This window comes from Geotrypetes seraphini, chromosome 5, assembly GCF_902459505.1.
Source record: "Geotrypetes seraphini chromosome 5, aGeoSer1.1, whole genome shotgun sequence".
Lineage (NCBI taxonomy): Eukaryota > Metazoa > Chordata > Amphibia > Gymnophiona > Dermophiidae > Geotrypetes > Geotrypetes seraphini.
The window spans coordinates 234,139,316-234,166,536 of NC_047088.1; the positions used below are offsets into that span (position 1 = coordinate 234,139,316).

Consider the following 27,221-nt stretch of genomic DNA (forward strand, 5'->3'; position numbering starts at 1 on the left):
GTTCAACAATTCTCCCACCTGGCTTATGACATCAAGAATATTATTCTTAAACATTGGCATATCATTCAATTGATCTTGGGAGCTGAATGTGATCCCCCAATTTTTGCTTTCAAGAGAGCCAAAAATTTAGGGGAACTTATTGGTCATTATAAACACAAACAAAATGATTCCCCTACTGTGAATGGCCACTTTAGTTGCGGCCAATGTCAATGGTGCAAATATGCTTTAGAAGGGGAAATTTGGAGTCACCCGCAGACTGGCCAGATCTATACTGCCAAATCTAGAACCAATTGCAAGACGGATCATGTTATTTACATGATTATTTGCCCTTGTCCAAAAATCTATATAGGGCGCACCACTAGACCTATGAACATTAGGCTCAATGAACATAAGTCTCGTGTTAATACTGGGGTTGAAACTGCTCCTTTAGTCCGCCATTGGTCTCTAATGAAACATAAAATCACTGATCTTAAATGGCGCATCATTGATACAGTACATGTCGGGTGGGAGGGAGGTAATTATGAACACAATTTAAACATCAAAGAACTTCGGTGGATGTTTAAACTCAATACAATGTATCCTCACGGATTGAATCTGACCAGCGATTGGCTAACAGCGAGCATTTGATTAAGAGTCTTCGGACTTTGAGTTAAAGGTCGGTCTTTAAGGTGTTCATTGGCTAGTTTTGGGTCATATGATCAGGGGTTCTTGACTTATTAGCTTTTTTCACGCCGGGGTTTTTTCACTTCCGGCTCATTAATCATGGATTTAGCATTTTGCTAAGACATTGAACTGCTCTGGTAAGCCTCGTAACAACTTTTTAAACTCAAATTACTTATATTGCTGGGTCCTTTAAATTTAAACTTAAACTTATACAATGTTTGTGTTTTACTTTGTTCTTTACAGCGTTCTCCTTCCCCGACCCTGATGAAATAATGAAACGCGTCGGTGGGGATTGAGCCAGACCCAGTTTCTTTTATATAAAAAAAAGCTAAGTAATTGCTACTTTCGCTACTATCGCAATTATACTATATATAAAAAATTGAGCATAAGCACTTTATAATTTATTGAATAATATATAAAAGAAAAAAAGAAAAAAATTACACACTAATTGGTTCCTATGAGGACAGCTACCATACGCTAAAACTGTGTGGCAAACTGAGGAACCTGTGTGTAGTTTCTTTAGAGCTTTCTATTCAAACTTATTACTTTGGTGGCTAGTTTAAGTCTAACACATTTGTAAGTGAATTTTTGTGCACAATTTTGTTTATGATATTATTGTACACATTTTAGCTCAGATTCTATAAATAGTGCCTGAAATTAGGTGCCTAGGTCAGTGTGCCTTAACAATCTAGGCACCTAACTTAATTTTCTTAATTGAAAGTTCATTAAAAAACCCAATTATACAATTAATTAGCTGGTAGGCGCCTAACTCTGTAGGCATTTACCGCTCAGAGATAGGCGTCTACACCAAAGCGCCTGCCAGCAAGTAGGCATGGTTAGGGGCATAGTTTGACTTAGGCACACTCATTTAGGCCAAGAAAACCCTGGCCTAAATGGCAGTGCACCTAAGTTTTTAATGCCAACTGGCACCTAAGACCACTTAGGCACCACTAGGTGTGATTCTATAAACAGAACCTACCAGGTAGGTGCCATTTATAGAATCAGGGCCTTTGTCAATAGGTATGCTTAGGGGTAGAGGGTGGGAAAAGATATTAAATGTGAAGATACTATAATTAAGCATGTAGGGCCGGATTCTATAAACGGTGTCCTGATTGTAGGTGGCGGTAGGTGTCCTACCAGCCAATTGTGACACGTTTTCAAAAAAAAAAAAAAAAACCTGAGGCAGGCTGTCTAAACTGTAGGCATGTATCAGAGGCACTAAAGCTTGCCCAAGGCTGGGCATGGATGTGGTTTTGCCTGGAAGTGGCCTTGCGTGAGCTTAAGTGGCCCTAGGTTGCAAAATGCTGGCCTACATTTTAAACAGATGCGGCTGCTAAGCAGATCGCAGCAAGGGAATCCCCCTGCCATGATCAGCTTAGCGGTTGCAGCAAGGATCCCCTCTCCCCGTGAAGTCTCCTGGCAGGAGGGATGCCCCCTCCTTCCTGCCAACACTCTTGAACACCCCCTCCGCAAATTCCCCCGGCATAAGGGATGCCCACTTCTTCCTTCTGGCACCCCCTGGAAATTCTGAACCCCCAACAACTGGCCACACCCTCCCCTCCAGACCCCTCCCAACTGGTGACATCCCTCCTCCAGACCCTCATACCCACCCAAGCTTTTAGACCCCCCACTCCGAACCCCAAAGCCCCCCCCCCCACAACCTGTACTTCATTGCAGAAAGAACTGCTTACACCCTCCAGCCGTTAGGCCCGCCACACCAAAATGGCAGGCCTTCCCCTTCCCAGTGTATTCTAGGATGCACCAGGGAAGGGCCTAAGGCTCAGGTTGGCTCAGATGCCTAAAGCCCCTCCCATAGGAGAGGCCTTAGGCATATGGGCCAATGGCGTCTTAGACTTCTCCCAGTGCATCCCAGGATGCACTGAGAAGGCCTAATACTTCGATTGGCCCAGGTGCTTAAGGCCCCTCCTATGACATGGGCGCCGGTTAGATACAATTCTAAATAGGATGCCAATCTGCGATTCTCAGTCGCTTCTTATGCGGCTGCTGAGACCGGCGTCCTATACAGAATTTCCCCTATATTGTATATGACAAATATTGGAAAGAACATTTACACCTGGTGTAAATATCTGTGCCTACCACTTCAATTAGTATTTTATAAAGACAAATAGGTGCCTAAAGTTTTCTTTAGTAGGCATCTTCCTTACCCTCTTATCCTAGGTGCCCATTATAAATAATCCTTTCAATGTGTAGTGATGGGTATGTTGATGCAAAGAGTCTCTCTAAGGTGAAGACTGGTAGTATAATATATGAGTATAAACCAGGGGTGGGCAACTATGGTCTTCGAGGGCCGGAATCCAGTCGGATTTTCAGGATCTCCCCAATGAATATACATGAGATCTATTCGCATGCACTGCTTTCAATGTATATTCATTGGGGAAATCCTGAAAACCCGATTGGATTCCAGACCTCGAGGACCGGAGTTGCCCACCCGTTGTATAAACCCTATATTTTATTTAATTAAAATATGTATGGACCACCTTCCGGGCCCTTAGTAGTCATCAAAATTGGTTTATTATTATCAAATATTAAAATACAGTAGATTTGGATTAATTAAAAACAGTTTAGCAGATAAAACTAGATTATGAAAGGATTTTGTTATTCCTTACCTAAACTTATTTTTTTAGTTGCCGAGGCTCAAGAGAGGCACCTGGGCTCTGGGAGAGAGACCTTAGGCTGAGAAGGTCTAGGAACATGAGATAACCAGACACAAGGGGCACTTTATTTTTTTTAATATTCTTTATTCATTTTTAAAACTTATAATAAGTGCAACAGCATATAATATCAATATATATTTAAATACATCACTTAATATCCTATTAAAATTTAATTCAGATCCCATAACCCTCCCACCCCCATATTCAATGACTTTCATCAAAAATAAGAAAACATATTAAAAAAAACCCTCCACATTATTTGCACTCATAAGAAAACCAAAATACCCCCCACCCTTCTACCCCACCTTGGATGTGCATATTTAAGGGGGGGAAAATGATATTCATTCATTACAATATTTTGTTAATGGTCCCCAAATATCCTGAAATTTCATAAAATTCCCCTGTTACATGGCAATTACTCTTTCCATTTTAAATATACGACATAGGGAGTTCCACCAAAAGCTATAATTCAATTGATCCCAATTTTTCCAATTTCTCATGATCTGTTGTATGACAACCCCTGTCATAATAAGTAGAAGCCTGTTATTCTTAGATGATATTTGGCTCTTAGCCCTCATTGACATGCCAAACACCACAGTATCATTCGATAATGCCACTGGATTTTCCAACATACAATATATTTGACCCCCATATTGATTTCCAAAAAGCAAGAATCAATGGACAATAGAATAACAAATGATCTAATGTCCCAGCTTTGAGATGACAGAGCCAGCATCTATTTGACTTAGAGCTATTTAACTTCTGTAAACAAACTGGGATCCAAAATGCTCTATGTAACAGAAAAAAAACAAGGGGCACTTTCTATCTCCCTACATGTCCCAGGAGAGAGCTGGAAGAGGCTGAGGCATGAGGAAGGACTCAAGTTTACAAAGAAGAAGGGTGGTTCTGCTGAAACATGACATAAAATAACACGTAATCTTTTATGCTGCTAAGACCTTACATTTCCAAGCGGCTAACACAGTGTCCGGCAAACTTTATCTAGCTGTGGCACACTAAAAAAAACCCCTCTTTTACTACGGTGCACTAACCGATTACTGCGCGTTAATCGAATTAGCGAGTGCTAAATGCTAATGTGTCCATAGACTAACAAGCACATGTTAGCATTTAGCGTGCGCTAAATTAGCACGCGTTAATCAGTTAACGCATCTTAGTAAAAGAAGGCCTTAGTGGCCGCGGCTCAAGGCATCCGGATGTGCGCGCATGTCGCCATGACATCATGCGCATGCGTGATGTTGTCACGTCGACATCCACGCACGCACAAAGGCCCTCCAGACCGGCCCTGAGCCCCCAGTGGTGGGTGTCAACAGGGAAGAGGGCGAGAAGAAGAGGTGCTGGCGCCAGCTGATTGCCTACAGGACGTGCCTCTCGCTGTGAGAGACACGTCCTGCACGCAGTCAGTTAGCGCCTCTCCTCCTCTCCAGTGTGCCGCGGCACACCTGAAATCTCAAGAGGCACACTAGTGTGCTGCGGCACACAGTTTACGATACACGGCTAACAGAAAGAAAACTGGAACATGCCTCCAGAATAACTATCTAATATAATAAAACGCTAGGCCGCGCATGCGCACTTCCTATGTGTGCGCCGGTTTTCCATGAGCTGTAGCGACACATAGGAAGTGCGCATGCTCGTCTTACAGTCTGGAGCGGTGAGCGGTGGCTACTCTAACGATCCCCGCCTGCGTTTATTGCTCTTGACGTCGCCGCGATGTAGGGACCCGCAGGTAGGACTGCGCATGCCCCTACAGTACTCTCTCCACTCTCTCTCTTCCTCTCCCCCCCCCCGAGGTGGATGTCGACCGTGGCGGCCCGAGTCGGATGGCGGCTGCGGTGGCTGCAGGCCGCGGCAGCCAAACCCGGAAAGCATTTTAACATAAGTAGGAAGGAAGGTATGAGGAAGGTATGGGGGGGAGGAAAATACTGCACAGGGAAGTGGGGTGGGAGGGAAATGCTGCAACACACGGAAATGGAGGGGCAGAAAAGGGGTTGATGGACAGGGGAAGAGGTGCTGATGAACAGGGAGGGGGCAGAAAAATGAGGACAGGCCTACTGCTGGACAGATGATGGACAGGGGGAGGTAAAACAAAGGGAGAAGGGCTTCTGCTAGATAAGGTAAGCAGTGATGGGGTGGTGGAGGACACAGGGGAGGTAAAAGGAAGGGAGAATGTACAGGGGGAGCAGGCAAGGGGTGCTAGTGGACAGCCAAGGAAAAAAAAAAAAAGACAGACAGAAATACAGAAAGCGGCTAAGAAGAGAGAAAAAAAAAATAAAGATAGACACACACACATATTCTAGCACCCGTTAATGTAACGGGCTATAAGACTAGTACATAATAAAACAGAGTCAGACATTAGAAAACCCTGCATAGTACACAGTTTTTTAAATAAACAGGTTTTGATATTTTTCCTAAAACCTAAGAAAGAATGCAAACTTTGAAAAATGCCTGAACAATCTTTTCAGAGTTTGGCAGATTGAAAAGCCCTGGAAAGTTCCAGTAGCTTTAATCTCTTTTTTTAGAGAAGGAAAGCATATTAAAGTTTTGTAACCTTTAACTGAATTGGCAAAAACAACACGTTGATATAAGTAAGATGGTGCTGAGCCGTGCAATATTTTATAGAGAAAATATGCACGCTTAAATAAAATTCTTGCCTCTATGTGCAGCTGATGTAATTTTATGAAGTACTGAGACATCCTATCAAATTTTCCTAATAAGAAAATTAACCCCCTCTCTTTACAGTGCAGTTTTTAGCACCGGCTGTGGCTGAAACAGCACCGGTGCTCATAGAATTCCTATAAGTGTTGGAGCTGTTACCACCGCGGCAGGCGCTAAAAACTGCGCTATGGTTTTGGAAAAAAAAAAAAAAGGGGGGGGGGGTTAAATAAACTGCAGTATTTTGAGCCACCTTGATTCTATCTTTTCATGCCACTTTTAAAATTAGAGATTGTGTGAATTTGAGGCTGGGAGGCTGGTCCCATTTTCTCCAGTATGGGGGTGAATCTGTTTAAAGTATTTTATCTCAGAAACTATAGTGAATCCCAGATCCTTTCCATACTGTATATATATTAGTTTAACATTTTAAAATTACTTTCTCAAAGAAGCAAAATACAAAAAAGAAAGCAAAAATAAAATTATGTCATAAATGATAATAAAGCAGTGGAGAGGGCCCCTGTTTGGCAATTTGATCCCACTGAAAGTATTACAAGGCTACCATTAGTGGTTAACTGGTGCCATTTTGAACCTGGCAACTTAGGGCTCCTTTTACAAAGGTGCGTTAGGGCCTTAACGCGCGGAATAGCGCACACTAAAATGCCGCACGCACTAGCCGCTACCGCCTCCTCTTGAGCAGGCGGTAGTTTTTCGGCTAGCGTGCGCTAAAAACACTAGCGCACCTTTGTAAAAGGAGCCCTTAATAGCTGAAGAAACTGCAAATCATTTATGGGCCAAACTCTTAGACACCAGGGATAGGGTCAATAGTTTTCCAAGATTGTCGACAGCTGTCCCAATGGTTTGGGGTTGGGTTTTTTTTTGAGGGGGGGGGCTTATTCTGAGGGAGGTTGGGTATTTTTTTCAGGAAGTCAAGGAAGTCTGATTGGGAGGGGGCTTTTCTGTTGGAGAGAGGGGAATCTTTGTTGACAATACGATTAGAGGTAGATTCCACAATTCCTAACCTCTGTCCCATTTAAGATGTCCCACAAGAGCATAAGACTGCATCTTAGCATGCTAAAGATCCTGAGGAGTAAAACAAATTCAGCGGATCGGGTTGTTTGCAAGTTTTGTCTTTTCCTTGGTCTTTGCTCCCAGTTCTCAAGTACGACCATAATGTCAATTTTTCAACATATCCCTTATAGATATGCACGAAGAAGAACTGAATGTCTGCCACTTCTATCATATGCAAATTTCTCTCATGCATATTTGTTAATGATGGCTTGAAAACCTAGCCTTTGAGGAATGGGAGTTGAGACCAAGCCATTATTCATTTACCAAGAGCTCTACTAACCTGAAGTATGTAAGAGGCATGTAAGGGATTCCTGCAGTAAGCAAAGCCCAGTAACTTCTCCTCTCAATGTGGTAGGATAAGTATCTAAATATTAAATGAGGCAATTGTTTCATCTTTGCAAAATATATTGTTTGCTTTCACTCACCTGATTTTTCTAGTTTGTATTCCTTTCCCACAGTGGGGAGATTTTTCCACACTATCAGTTCTGCACGGAGACCAAGGATCTGCTACCCAAGAATACTGATTGCATTCGCTGTAACAGGGGACTGCTTCATACACCTGCAAAGAACCAGAATTTATAATTTCAATAGGTCAGTTTTGAAAAGATTCACAGTTACAAAGAGCAATAAGACAATGACAGTGCTAATTAAAACACAAGAGCAGTAGTTCTCCCACTAATTTGTCAAAAGATACAACAGTGAACTGATTAAAAAAAAAAAAAGCTGAATCATAAATAACAGAACAGAGAAGTTCTACATTATACCGTTAATGAGAAAATCCATTGTCATGTCTTTTCCTAAACCCTTTTGTTTTTTTTTATATGACTGTTCTCGCTGCTATGACATAGTGTATTCTGAATAAAGTGATGCTTCACTGAGCTAATATAAAATATAACATACTGACTTTGCTGCTAATGAGTCCTTATCAACACTGACAGCACAGAAATGCAACCGTGTGCATTTACGACATTTATGCAAGCCGTCACTTAACTTCACTTGGTCTTTTTTGAAGGTGCGACGCTCCCGGGCAGGCGGACCAGCACGCACGTGCGAGGCGGCCCGCCCCCTTCCGCCCCCCCCCCAGGTCCGCGGCCCGACATCGAGGAGAGAACGCCGGACGAACGCGAGGGCGGCAGAGACCAGCAGGGGCGACGCGCCCCTTCTCCCTTCCCGCCTGCGTAAGCCGCATGTGAGGAGAAAGGCTTGTCCCGAAGTGACCCCCGAGGTCCCCCGACGCGAACGGATGGGCAGGCCATAGTACGGCGCGGCGGTTCGCGGCGGCTCGCAGGGCTGCCGAGTAGCATCGGGCCCGCATCGGTACCTATGGGCCTGCCTCCGCGAGGCTTATGAAGCAGAATGAGGCCTGCTGCCGCGTGGCCGCTGTAAGCAGAAACATCTTACCTGGCGAATTGGACGGTTAGTAATATGTTTATATTTTGTTGTGGTTGTATATTCTTTTGAGGATTGCAAAAGCAGAAGGGTGGCGGTGGAGCTATGTGGAGGTGGAAATGCTGCCTCCTTCTCTAAGCTCTTGCGTCGCCGAAAAGGGTGCGTCCCCCCTCCCACTCCTCTCTTATCTACCCCCCCCCTCCCCCTCCCCCCTACTAGTGGCAACGGCTTTCGGCCGATTTGCCATCGCTCCTCCCTATGGGGATCGGAGCTGATTCTAAGTACAGTCTACTGTGCAGTCACATGAACATTACCAGTTTCTATTATTTTGTAAAATACATCAACAATATAAAGCAAAAAAAATATAACAATATAAAAAAAAAAACAATATAAAGCGCATTATACAAGGTGGGCAATATTCTAGAAATGACGCCTAAAAAAAATCAGTGCTGAAGAGCCATAGCCACTTTAGCCTTTCCACATAGGGAAGTCATCCCAACCCTTTTATCATTTTGTTGCCCTTCTCTACACCTTTTCTAATTCTGATATTTATTTTTCGAGATACGGCAACCAGAATTGCACACAATATTTGAGGTACGGTCGTACCATAGAGCAATACAAAGGCATTATAACATTTTCTTCTTTGTTTTCCATTACTTTCCTGATAATTCCTAACATTCTATTTGGTTTCTTAGCCGCTGCCGCACATTGAGCTAAGGGTTTCAATGCATCCTCATCAATGACGCCTAGATACTTTTCCTGGGCAGTGACTCCTAATGTGGAACAATGCACCACGTAGCTATAGTTTGGGTTCCTCTTTCCAAGTCTCACAAGGTCTTCTTGCAATTTTTCACAATCCTCTTGTGATTTGACATCTTTGGACAACTTTGTGTCATTAGCCAATTTACCCCCCTTTTAGCACGTTTTTTTAGCGCTGGCCACAGCGGTAACAACTCCGCTTCAGCTTCAGAGCTGTTACCGCTGTGGCTTGTGCTAAAAACTGGGGTTAATTATCTCATTTGTTATTCCCATCTCTAGATCAGTGGTTCCCAACCCTGTCCTGGAGGACCACCAGGCCAATTGGGTTTTCAGGCTAGCCCTAATGAATATGCATGGAGCAGATTTGCATGCTTGTCTCTTCCATTATATGCAAATCTCTCTCATGTATATTAATTAAGGCTAGCCTGAAAACCCAATTGGCCTGGTGGTCCTCCAGGACAGAGTTGGGAACCACTGATCTAGATCATTGATAAATATGTTAAAAAGCAGTGGTCCCAGCACAGAACCTTGGGAAACCCCATTATTTACCCTTCTCCACTGAGAATATTGACCATTTAAACCTACTCTCTGTTATTTGTCTTTCTATCAGTTCTTAATCTATAGGACATTACCTATAATAGGACATGTACCTCTACTAGGTATATTAGATAGACTGTGAGTCCACCTGGACAGATAGGGAAAATACAAGTACCTGTATGTAGTTGTATATCTACAAGAAAGGCAGTATACAAGTCCCAATCTCTATCCCCCCCCACCTCCTAATCCCATGACTTTCTGATTTCTTCAGAAGTCTTTCATGAGGTACTTTGTCAAATGTCTTTTGAAAATCCAAATACACAATATCAACCAGCTCACCTTTATTTCACATGTTCATTCGCCGTCAAAGAAATGCAGTAAATTGGTGATACAAGATCTCCTTTGACTAAATCCATGTTGGCTTTCTCTCATTAATTCATGCTTCTGTTCTGTCATTTTGTTCTTTATAATAGCCTCTACTATTTTGTCTGGCACTGAAGTCATAAGTACATAAGTAGTCGCCTCCGCCGGGGCAGACCAGAGGTCCATCCAGCCCAGCGGTCCGCTCACGCGGCGGCCCATCAGGCATATTGCCTGAGCAGCGGTCCCTGACTAATTTTATACCTACCTCTACACTTATCTCTAAACCTTCCACTGCTCTTATCTGTACCCCTCAATCCCTTTGTCCTCCAGGAACCTATCCAGGTCTTCCTTGAAACCCTGTACTGTGCTATTTCTTATCACGGCCTCCGGAAGGGTGTTCCATGTGTCCACCACCCTGTGTGAAAAAGAATTTCCTTGCGTTTGTTTTAAACCTGTCCCCCTTCAATTTCATCGAGTGACCCCTTGTTCTTGTGGTTTCTTTCAAATTGAAAAATCTGTCCTTGTCAACCTTTTCGATGTCCCTCAGGATCTTGAAGGTCTCTATCATATCTCCTCTGAGTCTCCGCTTTTCCAGGGAGAACAGCCCCAGCTTCTTCAGTCTGTCAGTGTATGTAAGGTTTTCCATACCCTTAATCAGTTTAGTTGCTCTTCTCTGGACTCCCTCAAGCATTGTCATGTCCTTTTTGAGGTATGGTGACCAGTACTGTACACAGTATTCCAGATGCGAGCGCACCATAGCCCGGTACAGTGGCAGGATGACTTCCTTCGTTCTGGTCGAGATACCCTTCTTAATGATACCTAACATTTGGTTTGCTTTCCTCGAGGCTGTGGCGCACTGTGCCGACGCCTTCAATGTCGTGTCTACCATCACTCCCAGGTCTCTTTCCAGCTTACTGACCCCTAGCATTGATCCCCCCATTTTGTAAGTGAACATCGGGTTCCTTCTCCCTATATGCATGACCTTGCATTTCCCTACATTGAAGCTCATTTGCCACTTTTTCGCCCATTCTTCCAGTGTCGTAAGATCCCTTTGGAGATCCTCGCAATCTACCGTGGTTTCAACCTTGCTGAATAGTTTGGTGTCATCTGCGAATTTGATAACCTCGCATTTTGTTCCCGCCTCCAGGTCGTCAATGAATATGTTAAACAGGAGCGGTCCCAGCACTGACCCTTGAGGAACCCCGCTCGTGACCCCTTGCCAGTCCGAGTAGTGGCCCTTTACACCAACCCTCTGCTTCCTGTCTGCCAGCCAGTTTTTGATCCATCGGTGGACCTCCCCTCGCACCCCGTGATTCCATAGCTTCCTGAGCAACCGCTCATGTGGTACCTTATCGAAGGCTTTCTGGAAGTCTAGGTAAATTATGTCTATGGGTTCACTGGTAAATTATGTCTATGGACTCACTGGTCTGTAATTTCCCTGATCACCTCTGTAACCCTTTTTAAAAATTGGTGTCATGTTGCCCAACCTCCAGTCTTCTGGTACTATGCTGGATTTTAAAGAAAAATTACTAATTACTAATAGCTCTGCAAGTTCATTTTTCAATTTTGTCAGTACTCTGGGATTTATACCATTCAATCCAGGCGATTTGCTACTGTTCAGTTTTTCGAATTGACCCATTACATCTTCTGGGGGTTCTGGGTTTTAACTTCCTACCTAAGAGCCTAAATTTGGCTTCCAGAACCACCCTACCATGTTTCTCTATGTCATTGGTACCCACATGTACCAAGACAGCAGACTTTTGCCCAGCACTGTCTAAAATCTTATCTAGTTGACACATGAGTTCTATCACCTTTGCACCAGGCAGGCAAGTGATCTTCACATCCACTAGCCACACAGTTATCTACATGCCTACTGAATGAATTTCCCACCCTAATGGCCGTTCTAACCTTTCCCTTCTGAACAGAAGTCCCTGGAGACACATCCTCGGTGTAAGAGGACATTGCATTCCCTGGTGGGCAGGTCCTGGCTACAGGATTGTTTTCCACTTCATAAGGGTGATGCTCTTTTAAAAAGACCTCCCTTTTCTGAGGCAGCACAGAGACTGCCAGACTGTAAGTGGGACTTATCTACAATCACCCTGTAGATCTCCTCTATGTACCTCTGTCTCCCTCAGCTCCTCCAAGTCGGCTACTCTAGCCTCAAGAGATCGGACATGTTTCCTCAGTGCTAAGAGCTCTTTGTACTGAGCACACATGTAAGACCTCTCACCAACTGGAAGATAATCAAACATGTGACACTCAGTGCAAAAGACTGGACAGCCCCCATCTTGCTGTTGGACTGCTGCCTGCATCTTAATTTTGGTGATTTCTTTGTTAACTTGCTAAGGGAGTTGGAATATGTACATTGGGATCCCCTAAGATTGCTAGTTTTATGTTAGGCTATGGTAATGCTCAATTTTTATTATTATTTTATTATATTGTTGTAATTGGCAGGTTACCCTCCAAGGATTTCTTAGACTATTTCTTAAGAGCTAAATACTAGCTAATGCTAAAGCTAATTACTTTTTGAGCTTTCTAATTGTTTCAAAGGCCTTTCACATCTTTGGGAGGTGGAGGGAGTCAGTGACAACTGGGTGTGTGAGTGTGAGAGTGTGAGTGTGAGAGAGTGTGTGAGTATGAGAGTGAGAGTGAGAGAGTGTGAGAGTGAGAGAATGTGAGTGTGTGTGTGTGTGTGTGTCATGACATAATCCTTCCAGTGATCATCTGGTCAGCTCTTAGATGCTTTTATAACAGATCTAGCTCCGGACATCTAAATGGCATCTTGGAAGACTTGGTAAATGTTTGATTATTGCAAGATGTCCAAGCGTTAAGCGTGCCCTAAGCTCAAATTTCAAGTTTAATAAAATTTTGATTTCATCGCAAAATCTTACTTCAGTGCGATTTACAAAAAATGTTGCAAATTAGGGTGACATAAAAACGAATAACATTTTGCCCCCAATATGTCCCCTTGAACTTTGGATGCACTGCAGACAAAAAGCCTAGCAAGCTGTTTCAAAGGTCGGTTTAAAAAATCGGCACTTGGACGTCTTAGCGATTAAAACGTCCAAGTGCCAGTTAATGCTGTCTTTTGTATGTCTTTCTTTTTTAAAAAAAAATAAGCCCCATAACTTGTATGAATGCCCCTAATCTACCCCTGGCGCACACTGCAACTGACACATGCTTTTTATAGAATCATGTTTTTGGAGTTGTGGGCATAACTTTTAATTAGTTCCCAATAGCATCAATCAATTAAGTTGTACTCATATATCTGCTATGAGTGCTTAATGTGCACGCACAGCCTAAGGCACCATATACAGAATTTGGGGAAGTAGCTATAAAGTTTAACTTCATATAAATAATGATATTTTAATGATGACTTTACAAAATCCCCGTTCATGCTACTGTACAATGTGTATAATGGCTAAATGACAGTGCTTGTAATGAAAATGGAACAGTACACATTCCATGTCTTTACTTACATCAAATTTTACTTCACTACAACCAGAATGACAATACATTCAGTTTGCCTACCTAATTGCAGCTCCATTTAAAATAAAATGCTTTTTATTGTTCAGTATAATACACTGTGTATTACATCACCAGACTGTTTCATGCAATCTATTGCACTACAAAATGTGTACAATTGTCTATTGTTACTGCCGCTGCAGAACAGTGTAGCATGTAATTATGACTATAATTTTTGTTGTTTTTCCCCTATAAAATAAGAAAACTATAGCTAGATTGTTCATGCGGCCTCCAGAACGTAAAGCAAAGTAAGCATTATTTCCACCTCGCTTGGGTAATATACAATATAGCATAAGAATCTGAAAATAAGATTGGAACCACATCAGCAATATTTGCAGCAAAAAGAAAGTTTGTTGAGAAAGAGAACAAAAATTCACAACTAACCCCCTCTTTCACTAAGGTGTGCTAACCAATTAGTGTGTGCTAATCAAATTAGCGCACGCGGATGGCCACTGGGATGATCTTGGGGTTCAAGGGTCTCTCGTACGAAGAGAGACTGAGCAGACTGCGGCTCTACACTCTAGAGGAATGCAGGGAGAGAGGGGACATGATTGAGACATTTAAATACATCACAGGACGTGTCGAGGTGGAAGATGTCATCCTCTTCCCCAAAGGACCCTTGACCACAAGAGGGCATCCGCTTAAACTCAGAGGAGGGAAATTTAGTAGTGACACCAGGAAGTATTTTTTCACGGAAAGGGTGGTAGATCACTGGAATAAGCTTCCGGTGCAGGTGGTCGAGGCCACCAGCGTGCTTGACTTTAAGAGTAAATGGGACATGTACGTGGGATCCCTACGTAGGACGAATCACTAGCATCTAGACTTATTGGGGTGGGTCAGTAGAGTGGGCAGACTTGATGGGCTATAGCTCTTTTCAGCCGTCATCTTTCTATGTTTCTATGTTTAAACGCTAACGTCCATAGCGTGCGCTAATCGGTTAGCGCACCTTAGTAAAAGAGGGCCTAAGTCCAATTGTGGGGCTCCTACACAATTATACATTCTCCCCTCTTTTACTAAGGTGCGCTAAGCATTTTAGTGCACGCTAAATCTATGCGCATGCTAACTGCTAACGTGTCTATAGACTAGCATGCACTTGTTAGCATTTAGCCTGTGGTTAGCGCGCGCTAAAATGCATAGCGCACCTTAGTAAAAGGAGCCCATCGGCTTTTAAAAACAAGAAAAAATAAAAGTGGATATGTGGAAGACAATATTGAACTAGAGTACAATAATAATGGCAAGTAACAAACAGCAGGAAATTGTACCTGTCAGAGTCTGAAAACAGTAACCTCCTCTTTTACTAAGGGCTCCTTTTATCAAGGCGCGCTAAGGGGGTTAGCGCGTCGGACATTTCATCACGCGCTAACCCCTGCGGCAGCCTAAAATCCTAACGCCTCGTCAATGGAGGCGTTAGGTACTAGCGCGTCAGGCGGTTTAACGCGCGGTATTCCACGCGTTAAACCGCTACCACGCCTTTGTAAAATGACCCCTAAGGTGTGCTATGCTTTTTAGCGTGCGATAAACACGCGCTAAATGCTAAGGCTTGCATGTTATCCTATGAACGCGTTAGCATTTAGCGCGCATGCTGATTTAGTGTGCGTTTAGTGCGCGATAAACGCACGCTAAAACGCTTAGCGCACCTTAATAAAAGAGGGCCTAAATGTGAGGTAAGTCTAAAGCTTGTCATGCAACACCTGTAAAAGTATTTCAGCCTGGGAGCTCAGTACCTTGGAATTTTATTGAAATTGATTACTCACCTCTCCTAATCTGATCTTGAAGCAAGTGGCATATAGATACAGTTGGTATTCCATTGGCCAAAGGAGTTTATAAACTCTGGGTCTGATACAATGGAGGGTGTGACTGAGACATTTTGGGCTCCTTTTATGAAGCCGCGTTAGCGGTTTAACACGCGTAATAGCGCGCGCTAAACTGCCGGCCACGCTAGCCGCTACCGCCTCCCCTTGAGCAGGCGGTGGTTTTTCAGCTAGCACGGGGGTGAGCGCATGATAAAAAGTTGCGTGCGAAAAAGCCGCTAACGCGGCTCCGTAAAAGGAGCCCTTTGTTGTGGACATCCCTGTTCTGCCTTGGATGCCCTTTCTAGAATGCCCCTCCTTAATGTCTCTGCATGGGCTCCTTTTAGTAAGCTGTGCTAGCGTTTTTATCGCGTGCAGAATTTTAGTGTGCGCTAACCCTGTGCTACATGGCTAGAACTAATGCCACCTCAATGATGGCATTAGCATCTAGCATGTGCGGCAATTCTGCGTGCGTTACGCACGCGCTAAAACCGCTATCGCAGCTTAGTAAAAGCAGCCCACTGGTGAGATGCTGCCAACAACACTTAGGCCTTTATTCAAAATGATTTACAAGGTAACCATGAGAATTATTTGCCAAAATTAGTGATTCATTGTGTGAATAGATATTAAGGGGAAATTTAAAACTTCAACAAACAATAAAACTGGGCTGTTGGGTCTGGTTTGGCTTTGGTTTGGTTTCAGTTATTTGACTTTCTCCCCTAATGTTGGGAGGGGGGTTTATTTTTTTGTCTGATTTCATTTTTTAAATACACACTAGAACTTTTTAATGTCTGCAGACTGATGATATGCATATTAATTTATAAGCTAGTAGTTGTTAACATTTTAAAATCATATTTATGAACTGAATGCTGCCATGAGGGGCTGCTGAAAAGTTCTCAGCCCAAACCAGCTTCCTAAATGCTGAGCATTATTTTGCCACCGTACCTGAAAAGAGTGTTGTCTTATTTCATTAAGTGCCAATTTGCAGAAACAAAATTCTCTGTTTTGACATTGTTTCAGATCATTGATTGAACCATATCCATGTCATTCTCTTCTTGGTTGGGCTGAGAACTTTTCAGCACCTCCTTGTATTGTGGAAGAGTTTCAGTCTCTGGTAACCAGAGCTGAGATTGTGATGTCATAATGCCTCACTTCACCAATAAGAGCCAACCTCATCAGAATGGCTCCATTGTCCTGTACTTGGCTTACTTTTATTATATACGAGGGTGTGTTGAAAAGTTCTCAACCCAACCCACCAACTTCCTAAATTCTGAACATTATTTTGCCACTGTAGCTGAAAAAAGTATTATTTGATTTTGTTAAGTGCCAATTTGCAGAAACAAAATTCTATGTTTTGACACTGTTTCAGATTGTTTATTGTTTATTCAGGTTTTTGATTGAACGCTTTTTCGAAACTACAAAGCGTTGAACAAAATTTAAAATTAACATTTAAACAAAAATTTAACAGATAAAACATACATTTCTATAATGAAACATCTATTATTGATTAGACAATAAAAAAACAACAAGACTGACAACAAATCATATTTATAAACTGAATGAGGGGCTGCTGAAAAGTTCTCAGCCCAAACCAACTTCCTAAATGCTGAGCATTATTTTGCCACCGTACCTGAAAAGAGTGTTGTCTTATTTCATTAAGTGCCAATTTGCAGAAACAAAATTCTCTGTTTTGACATTGTTTCAGATCATTGATTGAACCATATCCGTGTCATTCTCTTCTTGGCTGGACTGAGAACTTTTCAATAATCCTTCATAAAAAATACATATTCCTACTAGGAAAACTACATGGACCCTGAGATCCTCTTCAGCTATCATATTTCACATTTCTAAGGATTAAAGGAAAAGTGAAGCATATTACTGTATATAGCTGTACAATAAACAGAAAAAAAAATCTTTAAAGTGAAATAAATCATTTATAAGAACATAAGAAACGCCTTCACCGGAACAGACCGAGGTCCATCTAGTCCGGCAATCCGCACACGCGGAGGCCCATTTAGGTGCTCCTTGTTGGAGACCCGGGTTTCCCGTATCCCTCAATATGTTTTGCAAGAAGGTGTGCATCCAACTTGCGTTTGAAACCCAGCACAGTATCCTCTGCCACCACCTCCTCCGGGAGAGCATTCCAAGCGCCCACCACTCGTTGTGTGAAACAGAACTTCCTGACATTTGTCCTGAACTTGCTGCCACTCAGTTTCAGGCTATGACCTCTTGTCCTTGTCACATCTGAAAATGTCAATAATGCTGCTTCCTGGTCAATTTGGTCAAATCCTTTTAATATTTTAAAAGTCTCTATCAGATCCCCACGCAATCTTCTCTTTTCGAGGGTGAACAGTCCCAGTTTCTTCAGTGCACGTAATACCAGCAGATTGATCATGAGCTAAAACCACCTAAAACTTGTAATTGGAAAATCAAAATGATAAGACACTCAGGTCCCTCCAGATTCTTTAAACTACACCTAACTCAGTAGTCACCTAGAAGAGCAACACCTACTGCATGTCAATCAAAGTTAGACGCTATTTGTAGAATCGCACCCAGCAACGCCTACATTGACTTAGGCACCAGTGGAGTTGTACACAGGGCAGGATTAATTTATCGAGGGCCCCTAGGCACACAAGTATACTGGGCCCCTAGCCCTGCCCCATTCATTTACCTGCTTTCTTATTTAGTTCTTTATTTCCACCTGTATTTTTTTTTTTTATTTTATTTTAAAATTCAAAACAACAAAGATTACCATACCAGTGCAGTTTTAGTTCTATGCAAGCCCCCAAAATCTCTGAACAAATCCCCCCCTTCCTTCCCTTCCCAACTAATTGCTCAGGACTTTAACTCTGAACCCTTTCATACGTACATAAAACTGTTCAAATGCATTGTAAAGCAGTAATACTATCTGAAAAATAAGTTTATATTAATAACCAAGTTTGCAACTCCTCTCAACTGCCTCACTCTGTGTCACATCTGGTTTTAAATTCACTAATAACAGAGAGCAACTAACCACTAGGGGAAGGGAAAGGAGATGGGACCTGACATACTGCCATCCCTTCCCCTAACTACTAAGCACAAACATTTCCCTAAACCCTCATCACCCTACAAAGTATATTGAGGGGCAGAGGAAAAGGGAAAATGCCTCAAATTTTGAAGATACTGCAGGAAAAAATGTTCTTGGAGACTTTCACTTCAAAGATTGAGGTCGGACCGTCGGAACGTACTGAAGACATAGCAGCCAACTCTTCTAAACACCTAAAATAGTAAACAATTCAAAATTGCCCCTTCCTGGACACAATGAAGGAGTTTGCTCAATACAGGGTGTATTCAAGTATCCAATCAGGAACACTCAACGGTTGGTGGCCAGGGTTCAAATCCCACTTTACACAATAACTTTCTTTCAGACAATGGTTCAAGTCCATACATTTTTCAAAGACTAGATTGTGAAGCAATTTGGGCAAGAAAATAACTCCTATACCTGAAAAGGCAAGTGATATCTAAAAATCCAAATGTAAACCAGCACCTGTGTCAAAGTGGTCCAGTGCTGGTCTCTGTATAAAAGAGAAACCCCCGTTCCAGCCTCGCCTCCGATCAAACCCCACCTTACCTAACACTGAGGAGACCACGAATAAGGGGGAGGTGGATTTCTGCGCTGGTCCCCGCTCAGCACGCGCTGACGTCCGTTATTTTACAAACGGGATGCCAAAAGCCTTAAAAAGGCAGCGCAAGTCAGGAGGGGAGATGTGTGGGGCTCCGGTGAAAAAAAGTGGCTGCTCCCAGGAAATCTCTACAGCAACCAGACATGGCTTCTACAATCCAGGCCGCTGGCATGTTCAGTATCCATGAAGGTCCCGCGATGACTGCATCTGGCAGCTTTATTCCGGAAGAAGTAAATGACATCAGAGGGGGGATGGACCGGCAGATGCAGACATCGTGGGACCTTCCTGGAGCAGAGCTGGTCGCGTTGATGTTGATGCCAGGGGAGGGGCGTACTGTGTTGTCGATGATGCCGGGGGGGGTGGGGGGCATGTTGTGTTGCCGTTGATGCCGGAGGGGGGCCTACCGGGGGGTAGGCATCGCTATTGCCGTTTGGAAAAAAAATTGGCAAGGTGAGTCAGCTGTTTTCCCTCCTTCAGCCGGCCCCCCTGACAGTTTTGGGCTCTAGGCATGTGCCTACTGGGCCTATTCATTAATCCAGCCTTGGTTGTATACCTTAGGAGCTGGCATATTAAGCCAGGTTTTTCTTGGTCTAAAATACTGGCGCCTAATTCAACCCATGCCAAAACTCCGTCCTAAATTTGCCTCGTTGCTGGTAGGCACCTCAGTGAAGACACCTACATTGAAGTGGTAGGCACCTATCGAGTTAGGGACCTACTGGCAAATTAAGTTTTTTAAAATAATTTTTAATTGGTTAGGTGTACAATTTTACAAGTAAGTTGCCATTACTCTGTAATTTTGCCCATGCCAGGGTCATTTTCGTACAATTGTTCTTCGCCTGCATGGCATATAAGAGAATGCATTTAGTTAGATATAACATAGTAGATGACGGCAGAAAAAGATCCAAATGGTCCATCCAGTCTGCCCAACCTGATTCAATTTAAATTTTAAAATTTTTTCTTCTTAGCTATTTCTGGGCAAGAATCCAAAGCTTTACCCTGCACTGTGCTTGGGTTCCTACTGCCGAAATCTCTGTTAAAACCTACTCCAGCCCATCTACACCCTCCCAGCCACTGAAGCCCTCCCCAGCCCATCCTCCACCAAATGGCCATGTGTAAACTGCTCCGATTACCTGCTGAATTAACAGTTAACACATGCATATAGTCCTCATCCATTCCACGATGTTGGAAATAAAACGCACTGTTGAGGCAGAGCTTCCCAAATTGCGGGTCAAGATTCCAAACGGGGGTCGCAAAACCAGTGTTTGAGGTCACAACCCGTGAGGACCTCTCATAGGTGCATCATTATTCTGCACCTTCAAGGAGGGATCACACAATTTTATTCAGACAGACATGGGAGAAGTCACTGCTTGCCCTGGGATTAGTATTTGGTTTTCTGCCAGGTACTTATGACCTGGATTGACCACTGTTGGAAACAGAATACCGGACTAAAAGAACCATTGGTCTGACCCCAAATAGCTATTCTTAAGTTCTTATTTTGCTGTGATCATGGGACAAGGTGTTATGTTAACGGTTAGCCTGAGCCCACACTGTTAATACTGCAATGTTAATAACGAAACTTTACTTTAAAAATAGGTTGACAAAATTTTGTGGAGATTTGGTTAGGATTTTTCCTGATGTCTCAAGAGCTAAGCAATTAAGAAGGAAAGAATTATTGAAATTAAGAACAAGAGTTTTAGCCCTTGAGGCATCATTTTATTTAAAATTTCCATGTAAATGTCTCGTTAAATTACAGGACATTGAATATGTATTTTGGGACCCCATTCAATTACAACAATTTTTAATGGCTCGAGAACAGAAATGAGGTTTGTTGGTTTAATGTTTCACTACTGAGAAAGTTGGAGGATGTCAGAGTCCCATAATAGGGAATGGTCAAGATTCATATGAATCAAGAATCAATTCTTAGTTTTCCTTGTATCTTAAGTTAGTTGATATAGTAGTATGGCTCCCAGTTTTTGTGGACTTGAAAAGGAATTTTGTGTTATATGTTTAATGATTGTAAAACCTTTTGTAAGAATCCTTTTTCTTTGATATCATTTGATATTAAAATTGTTAAATTTGCATAAATTTAAAAAAAAAAAAAATTCTGCATAGTAAATAAGTTCCAAAGAACCCTCTGGCATATGCATCAATGCCATGTTGCATTTATGAAACAATAGCTTTGCTTTAAAAAAAAGTGAACTATTCATTCATACATGCAGAGAGGAAAATCCAAAACTGGTCACTGGTATACTATTTACATTATTTATTTACATATGTAGGTGGATGCTTCACTGTAGCATAGTCAAAAGCTAGGAGGGGAGGGCGGGGGTTAATTTTGAAATAGTACTGTGTTTAGATGGCTTACAATTCAATTAAACTAAAAGCAATTGGTCCATAATAATTGGAACAAGTGGATTTGTAGCCTGATGGCTAGTGCAGCAGACTGAGGTCCTAAGGAACTGGGTTCAGGTCTTAAGGCAGCTCTTTGTGACCCTGGGCAAGTCACATAACCTTCCCTTGCCCCAGATACAAAAACTTAGGGCTCCTTTTATGAAGCCGCGTTAGCGGTTTAACCCGCGTAATAGCGCGTGCTAATTTGCCGGCCGTGCTAGCCACTACCGCCTCCTCTTGAGAAGGCGATAGTTTTTCAGCTAGCGAGGGGGTTAGCGCGCGCTAAAAAATGTGCGTGCGATAAAGCCGCTAACGCGGTTTCGTAAAAGGAGCCCTTAGATTGTGGGCCCATTAGAAACAGGAAAATTACCTGCATCTATTGAAAAGGAAAGAAACTGGCGAATTTCCGATCCCCAAAGCTGACATTAACAAACTGGCTTATTACAATTAATTAAATCGGCATTACCCTTCACTGGCATTTATATTCACATTTTCTTTTCAAAAAGCATACATAACTTAGAAATACAACACATTTATTCTACTGTAGTATTTCTCTGTGCACCATGTTCTGGGGCTTATGGAAACACTGTTATGAATAAAGATTTTTGACTATAATGTTTTACCTCTGAAGTTTGCTTATAGTCTTCGAGAGAGAAAGAGAGAGACAGACAGACAGGAGATGCACCAGTACAAAAACCAAAGCAGAGGACTTATTTTGATTATTGATAACGGAGAAGAGAACACTCTGTTCTTTGAATGTTTTTAATTTTAATACAGACCTATTGTTCCCAGTATTTGAACTAATGCAGCTTACAGGTGAAACATGACCATGTAAGGCTTTATGGGTTTTATTCTCTGATTGCAACGCATTGTTTAAAGGAATTACCTTAAAAGAAATCTGCCCCCTGCAGATTGTTCAAAATGCCGCAATTAAACTTATAAGAAATGCTAAAAAATTTGATCATGTGACTCCTTTACTTAAGGAAGCGCATTGGCTTCCGGTTGCTCATCGTATAACTTACAAACTATGTCTACTGACTTTCAAATCCCTTCTTTATAAAGCACCTGCTTTTATTCATAGATTATTGATTCCCTACTCTTCCCCTAGATCTCTTAGATCCACTGATCAGCATCTCCTGACTGTTCCCTCCCTAAAAACTATTAATACACGGCGACAAACTATTTTTTCCGTTACTGCCCCCCAAATATGGAATCTACTCCCAATTCACTTGCGAGAAGAACTGAATTTGGAAAGATTTAAGAGCAATCTAAATTGCTTTCTTTTTAAAGATGCATTTGACAGCTAATAAAACTATATTTGGTCCTCTAACCAGACATTAGGTTTATATCAGGTGCTTTGAGTGAGCCCTGGTTTCTAAATTCTCTGATGCTTATTGCTCTTCCCTTCCCTAACGTTTTTTCCTTCATGTCTTCTTTACTATTTTTTAAATTGTATTTCTGCACCTACCCCTTCCTTCTGTATCAATTAATTTTGTCTTGTTAGTCATATTTATATAATTTGTTTCCCTTTGATTATTGTAACCCAATATTTTTATCTTTTGTTCATCGCTTAGATGTTGATATAAGCGATTAATCATAATAAACTTGGAAACTTGGATTTTATATTTTTTATAATTTTATTAACGATTAACTAAGAACCATCAGAAAGTACTTTGACACAACCTCTTTCCGCTTACTGGTGCAATCCTCCATTCTAAGCCTACTCGACTACTGTAACATCATTTATCTGGGTTCCTTCAAAAAAAATATTCAAAGACTCCAAATCATCCAAAATTCGGCAATCCGACTGATCTTTGGACTAAAAAAATGGGAACACATAACCCCTACTACCAAAAACTCCACTGGCTGCCCGTGGAAGCAAGAGTGCAGTTCAAGTTCGCCTGTCTCTGTTTCAAATCCATTTTGGGCTCAGCCCCCTTATACTTGGTTCCCCATTTTATCTTAGATTGTCCATCTAGACCCACACGCAGAACTCACCTGTTTAGCCATCCAACTCTAAAGGCCTTCCGCTACAAAAGATACCTGAATAGAACACTTGCCTTCCAAGCAGGGCAACTAAATGATTGGCTGGGCTTTATTATCTCGCGCTCCTCATCCTACCTAAACTTCAGAAAATTATTAAAAACTAACCGATTTGTAACCTAAGACCTCTATGCCCGACCCTGTTTCCCAAGTCCTCTAAACCAGTGATTCCCAACCCTGTCCTGGAGGAACACCAGGCCAATCGGGTTTTCAGGCTAGCCCTAATGAATATGCATGAGAGAGGTTTGCATATGATGGAAGTGATAGGCATGCAAATTTGCTTCATGCATATTCATTAGGGCTAGCCTGAAAACCCGATTGGCCTGGTGTTCCTCCAGGACAGGATTGGGAACCACTGCTCTAAACCCTCCCCCTGTTTCCTACTCACCTATACATATGGCCCCTATACACTGTACCTGTATCCTGCTTCCTACATAAATTGTATCCTGTATCCTGCTTACCTATATAAATTGTATCTTTATTCGCTGTTTGTACCTATATTCGCTGATTGTCCAGCTCTTCTTTGTTGTAAACCGCCTCGAACTACTACGGCTTTGGCGGTATATAAGAAATAAATTATTATTATTATTATTTACCCCCTCCCATTTTACAAAACCGTAACGCAGTTTTTAGCGCCGACCTTGGCTGTAACAGTTCTGATGCTCATAGAATTCCTCATAGCATCAGAGCTGTTACCGCTGCGGCCAGCACTAAAAAATGTGTTACGGTTTTGTAAATGGAGGGGAAGGGGTTAAGGAGATATTTGAGCTCTCTGCTTTTGGTTTTATTTTCAGTGCTGGTCTTGTCTATGTTTTGTTGGTTGGTAGAGTCCCTGCAGTGGAGTGGAGTAGCCGCCTAGTGGCGAGTCCAGTGCTCTGAGAGCATGGGGAACTGGGTTCGATTCCCACTGCAGTGCCTTGTGACTCTGGGCAAGTCACGTAACCCTTCATTGCTCCAACTACAAAATAAGTACCTATATATACACCCCCCCCTTCCCCCCATATTTGCAGGTTTAGGATTTGTGAATTCAGCTATTATTTATCTCTAAATCACCCCGCCTCCACATCTCCACAAAAGCTAGGGGGGGGGGGAGTTGTAATTTTGAAATAGTTCTGTGTTTCGATGGCTTACAATTCAATTAAACTAAAACCAATTAGTCCATAATAATTGGAACAAGTTGATTTGTAGCCTAATGGCTAGTGCAGCAGACTGAGGTCCTAAGGAACTGGGTTCAGGTCTTAAGGCAGCTCTCCACATCTTATTTTCAAAGCCTGGCGGTCTAGTAATGAAGTGGAGCAGGAACAATCTTCCTATGCTCCTGCCCAGTGCAGATCTACAATAAAAAAAATGGCTGCTATGAGTTCCCATGGCCTTGCGAGACTGCAGCCATTTTTGATTGCAGCTCTGCATGCGGCAGGAGTGTACGAAGATCGCTCCTGCCCTGCTTCACCGCTAGACCATCACGCTTTAAAAGTACGGTGTGGAGAGGTCCAGGAGGCAGGCGGGTTGGTTCAGAGTCGGCCCTAAAGTTATTTGCAAATCTTTGGGCTCCTTTTACGAAGGTGCTTTAGAGCCTTAACGCATGGAATAGCGCGCACGCTAGCCGCTACTGCCTCCTCTTGAGCAGGCGGTAGTTTTTTGGCTAGCGCGCGCTATAGTGCAGGCTAATCCGGTGCTTGCGCTAAAAACGCTAACGCACCTTCGTAAAAGGAACCCTTTGTTATTCATGAGGGGGCTGTGCCCCTAACCCCCCATGAATATGGAGGGGGGGAGTATATATGGAAACCACTTTGACTGTAACCATAGAAAGGCAGTATATGAAGCCCCTCTCCTTTTTTCAGTTATACTCTTAAAAATAAAGAGGGGAGATTATAAATTACACCCAAAATTAGGTGCTGGGAAGGTCTGCGCTAAACTAATATTCTGCAAAGGAAGTTCTAAGTGGAGCGCCCTTATAAGATACTAGTTTAATTCAGATCTCACACCTAACATTGGGTGCTGAACTTAAAGCAAAATCACCATTATCCTAGTGCTGCCCGATTCAGGAAAAAAAAATTTTATTCGATTAGATTCAGCCTATTGAATCAATTTTTTGATTCAATTCGATTTTCCTGCCCAATTGGATGGTTTTTTCCAAACATCCTGGTGGGTTTGTTTTATAGCCTCTTCACTCCCTTTGCCCTCACCTATCCACACTGGTCCTGTGGTGTAAACAAAATAAACAAACAAAAAATACTTTTCCTCTCTCTATTAAATCCTAGCTCACGTTTGCGGTTCAACACCAGCTCTGGAAGGATACATATTTCAAATCTGACATATTGTAATCACAAAATAGAAAATAAAATTATTTTTCCTACCTTTTGTTCTCTGGTCATTTTTCAAATCTTGTTGGTACCATGTTGGTCTGGTTGTCTTCTGATCAGGCTCTCCTTCTTTCTCCATGCTAACCATACAACTTCCATCTCTGTCTTCCCCTTCTGTTTCCCTTTCCTCCCCCGGAGGTCTGGCATCTTTCCTTTTTTTCATTTCCATCCCCCCGCAGCTGCAGCAATGGACTCTACCATCCACAGATCCACCATCTCTCCTTTTCTCATCTATCCTTTCATCCAGCATCTCTCTTCTGCAGGGATTAACCCCACCATCCACAGCGATGGACCCCACCATCAATAGATCCACCATCTCTTCTTTTCTCATCTACCCTTTCATCCAGCATCTCTATTCTCCTCTCCAGTACTGGCTCCCTTGTGTCCCTGTTTCTATGCTCCCTCCATGCCCAGCATCTTATCTCTCCCCATATCCAGCTTCTTCTTTCTCTCTTCCTTACCTCCTATATCCCCTTCCCCAGGTACAGGCTTTCTCCTACTATCTCTCCTGCCATCCTACTTTGGAGCAGTATCTGTCCCTCTTGTACCCTTCCCCTTATGGTCTAGCATTTCTCTCTCCCTCTCCTCTCTCCCCCTCTCTCCATTAGTCCAGCACCTCTCCTCTGCTTTCCTCCCCCTCTTTTTGGTTTAGTCTCTCTCTTCCCTTCACTTCACCCCAGGTCTGGCATCTCCCCTCCCCTCTCTTACTCCTTCCATCTCCTCCCTCTGCACAGGCCTGCCTCCCTGCCCTGAAGGCCTGCTCCCCGCTGCGAAGACTTGTTCCCCCCACAAAGGCCTGCTCCCCCCCGCCGCGAAGGCACTTTTTCTCCTCCTCTCCGCTGCGAATGAACGCCTGCTCCCCCCGTAAGCCTGCACCTTCCCCGCTCTTACCTCCTTAAGGCTAATAGGGCAGCCTGCAGGCTCACTGGTGTTTTAGCGATACCTGCAGCTGCCCGTGGTCCTCAGAGCAGGGGCTGGACGTAGCAGAAAGAACGTGCCGCTAAGGACCACGGGCAGCTGCAGGGATCGCTATAACACCAGCGAGCCTGCAGACTGCCCTTTTAGCCTTAAGGAGGTAAGAGCGGGCAAGCTGGGGGAGGCCTTTCTGACTGACCCTCCCCCCTCAAGCAGGAGCAGCAGCGGACGGCCAGCAAGAGGCAGCGCTGCAGCTCCTGCTTTAGGAAGGCAAGGGGGAAGAGTCGGACATTGAATTGGGAGGCCGATTTAAAAAAAAAAAAATTGAATCGATTTGAATCGATTCACCTGATTCGAATCTGTGAATCAATTCAAATCGTGAATCAGGCAGCACTAATCATCATCTTCTGT

The 27,221-nt window shown here is 42.9% G+C and overlaps 1 protein-coding gene across 7 annotated transcripts in view; it reads right to left on the reverse strand.

Annotated features, from left to right (window-relative positions):
* THSD7B (thrombospondin type 1 domain containing 7B) overlaps positions 1–27,221 on the reverse strand; it is a 924,116-nt gene that overhangs the window by 179,000 nt on the left and 717,895 nt on the right. For all 7 annotated transcript variants that reach the window (XM_033944565.1, XM_033944564.1, XM_033944562.1 and 4 more), the window contains one exon: positions 7,499–7,632. In XM_033944565.1, the coding sequence (XP_033800456.1) occupies positions 7,499–7,632 (134 nt within the window). The remainder of the gene's footprint in view (positions 1–7,498; positions 7,633–27,221) is intronic.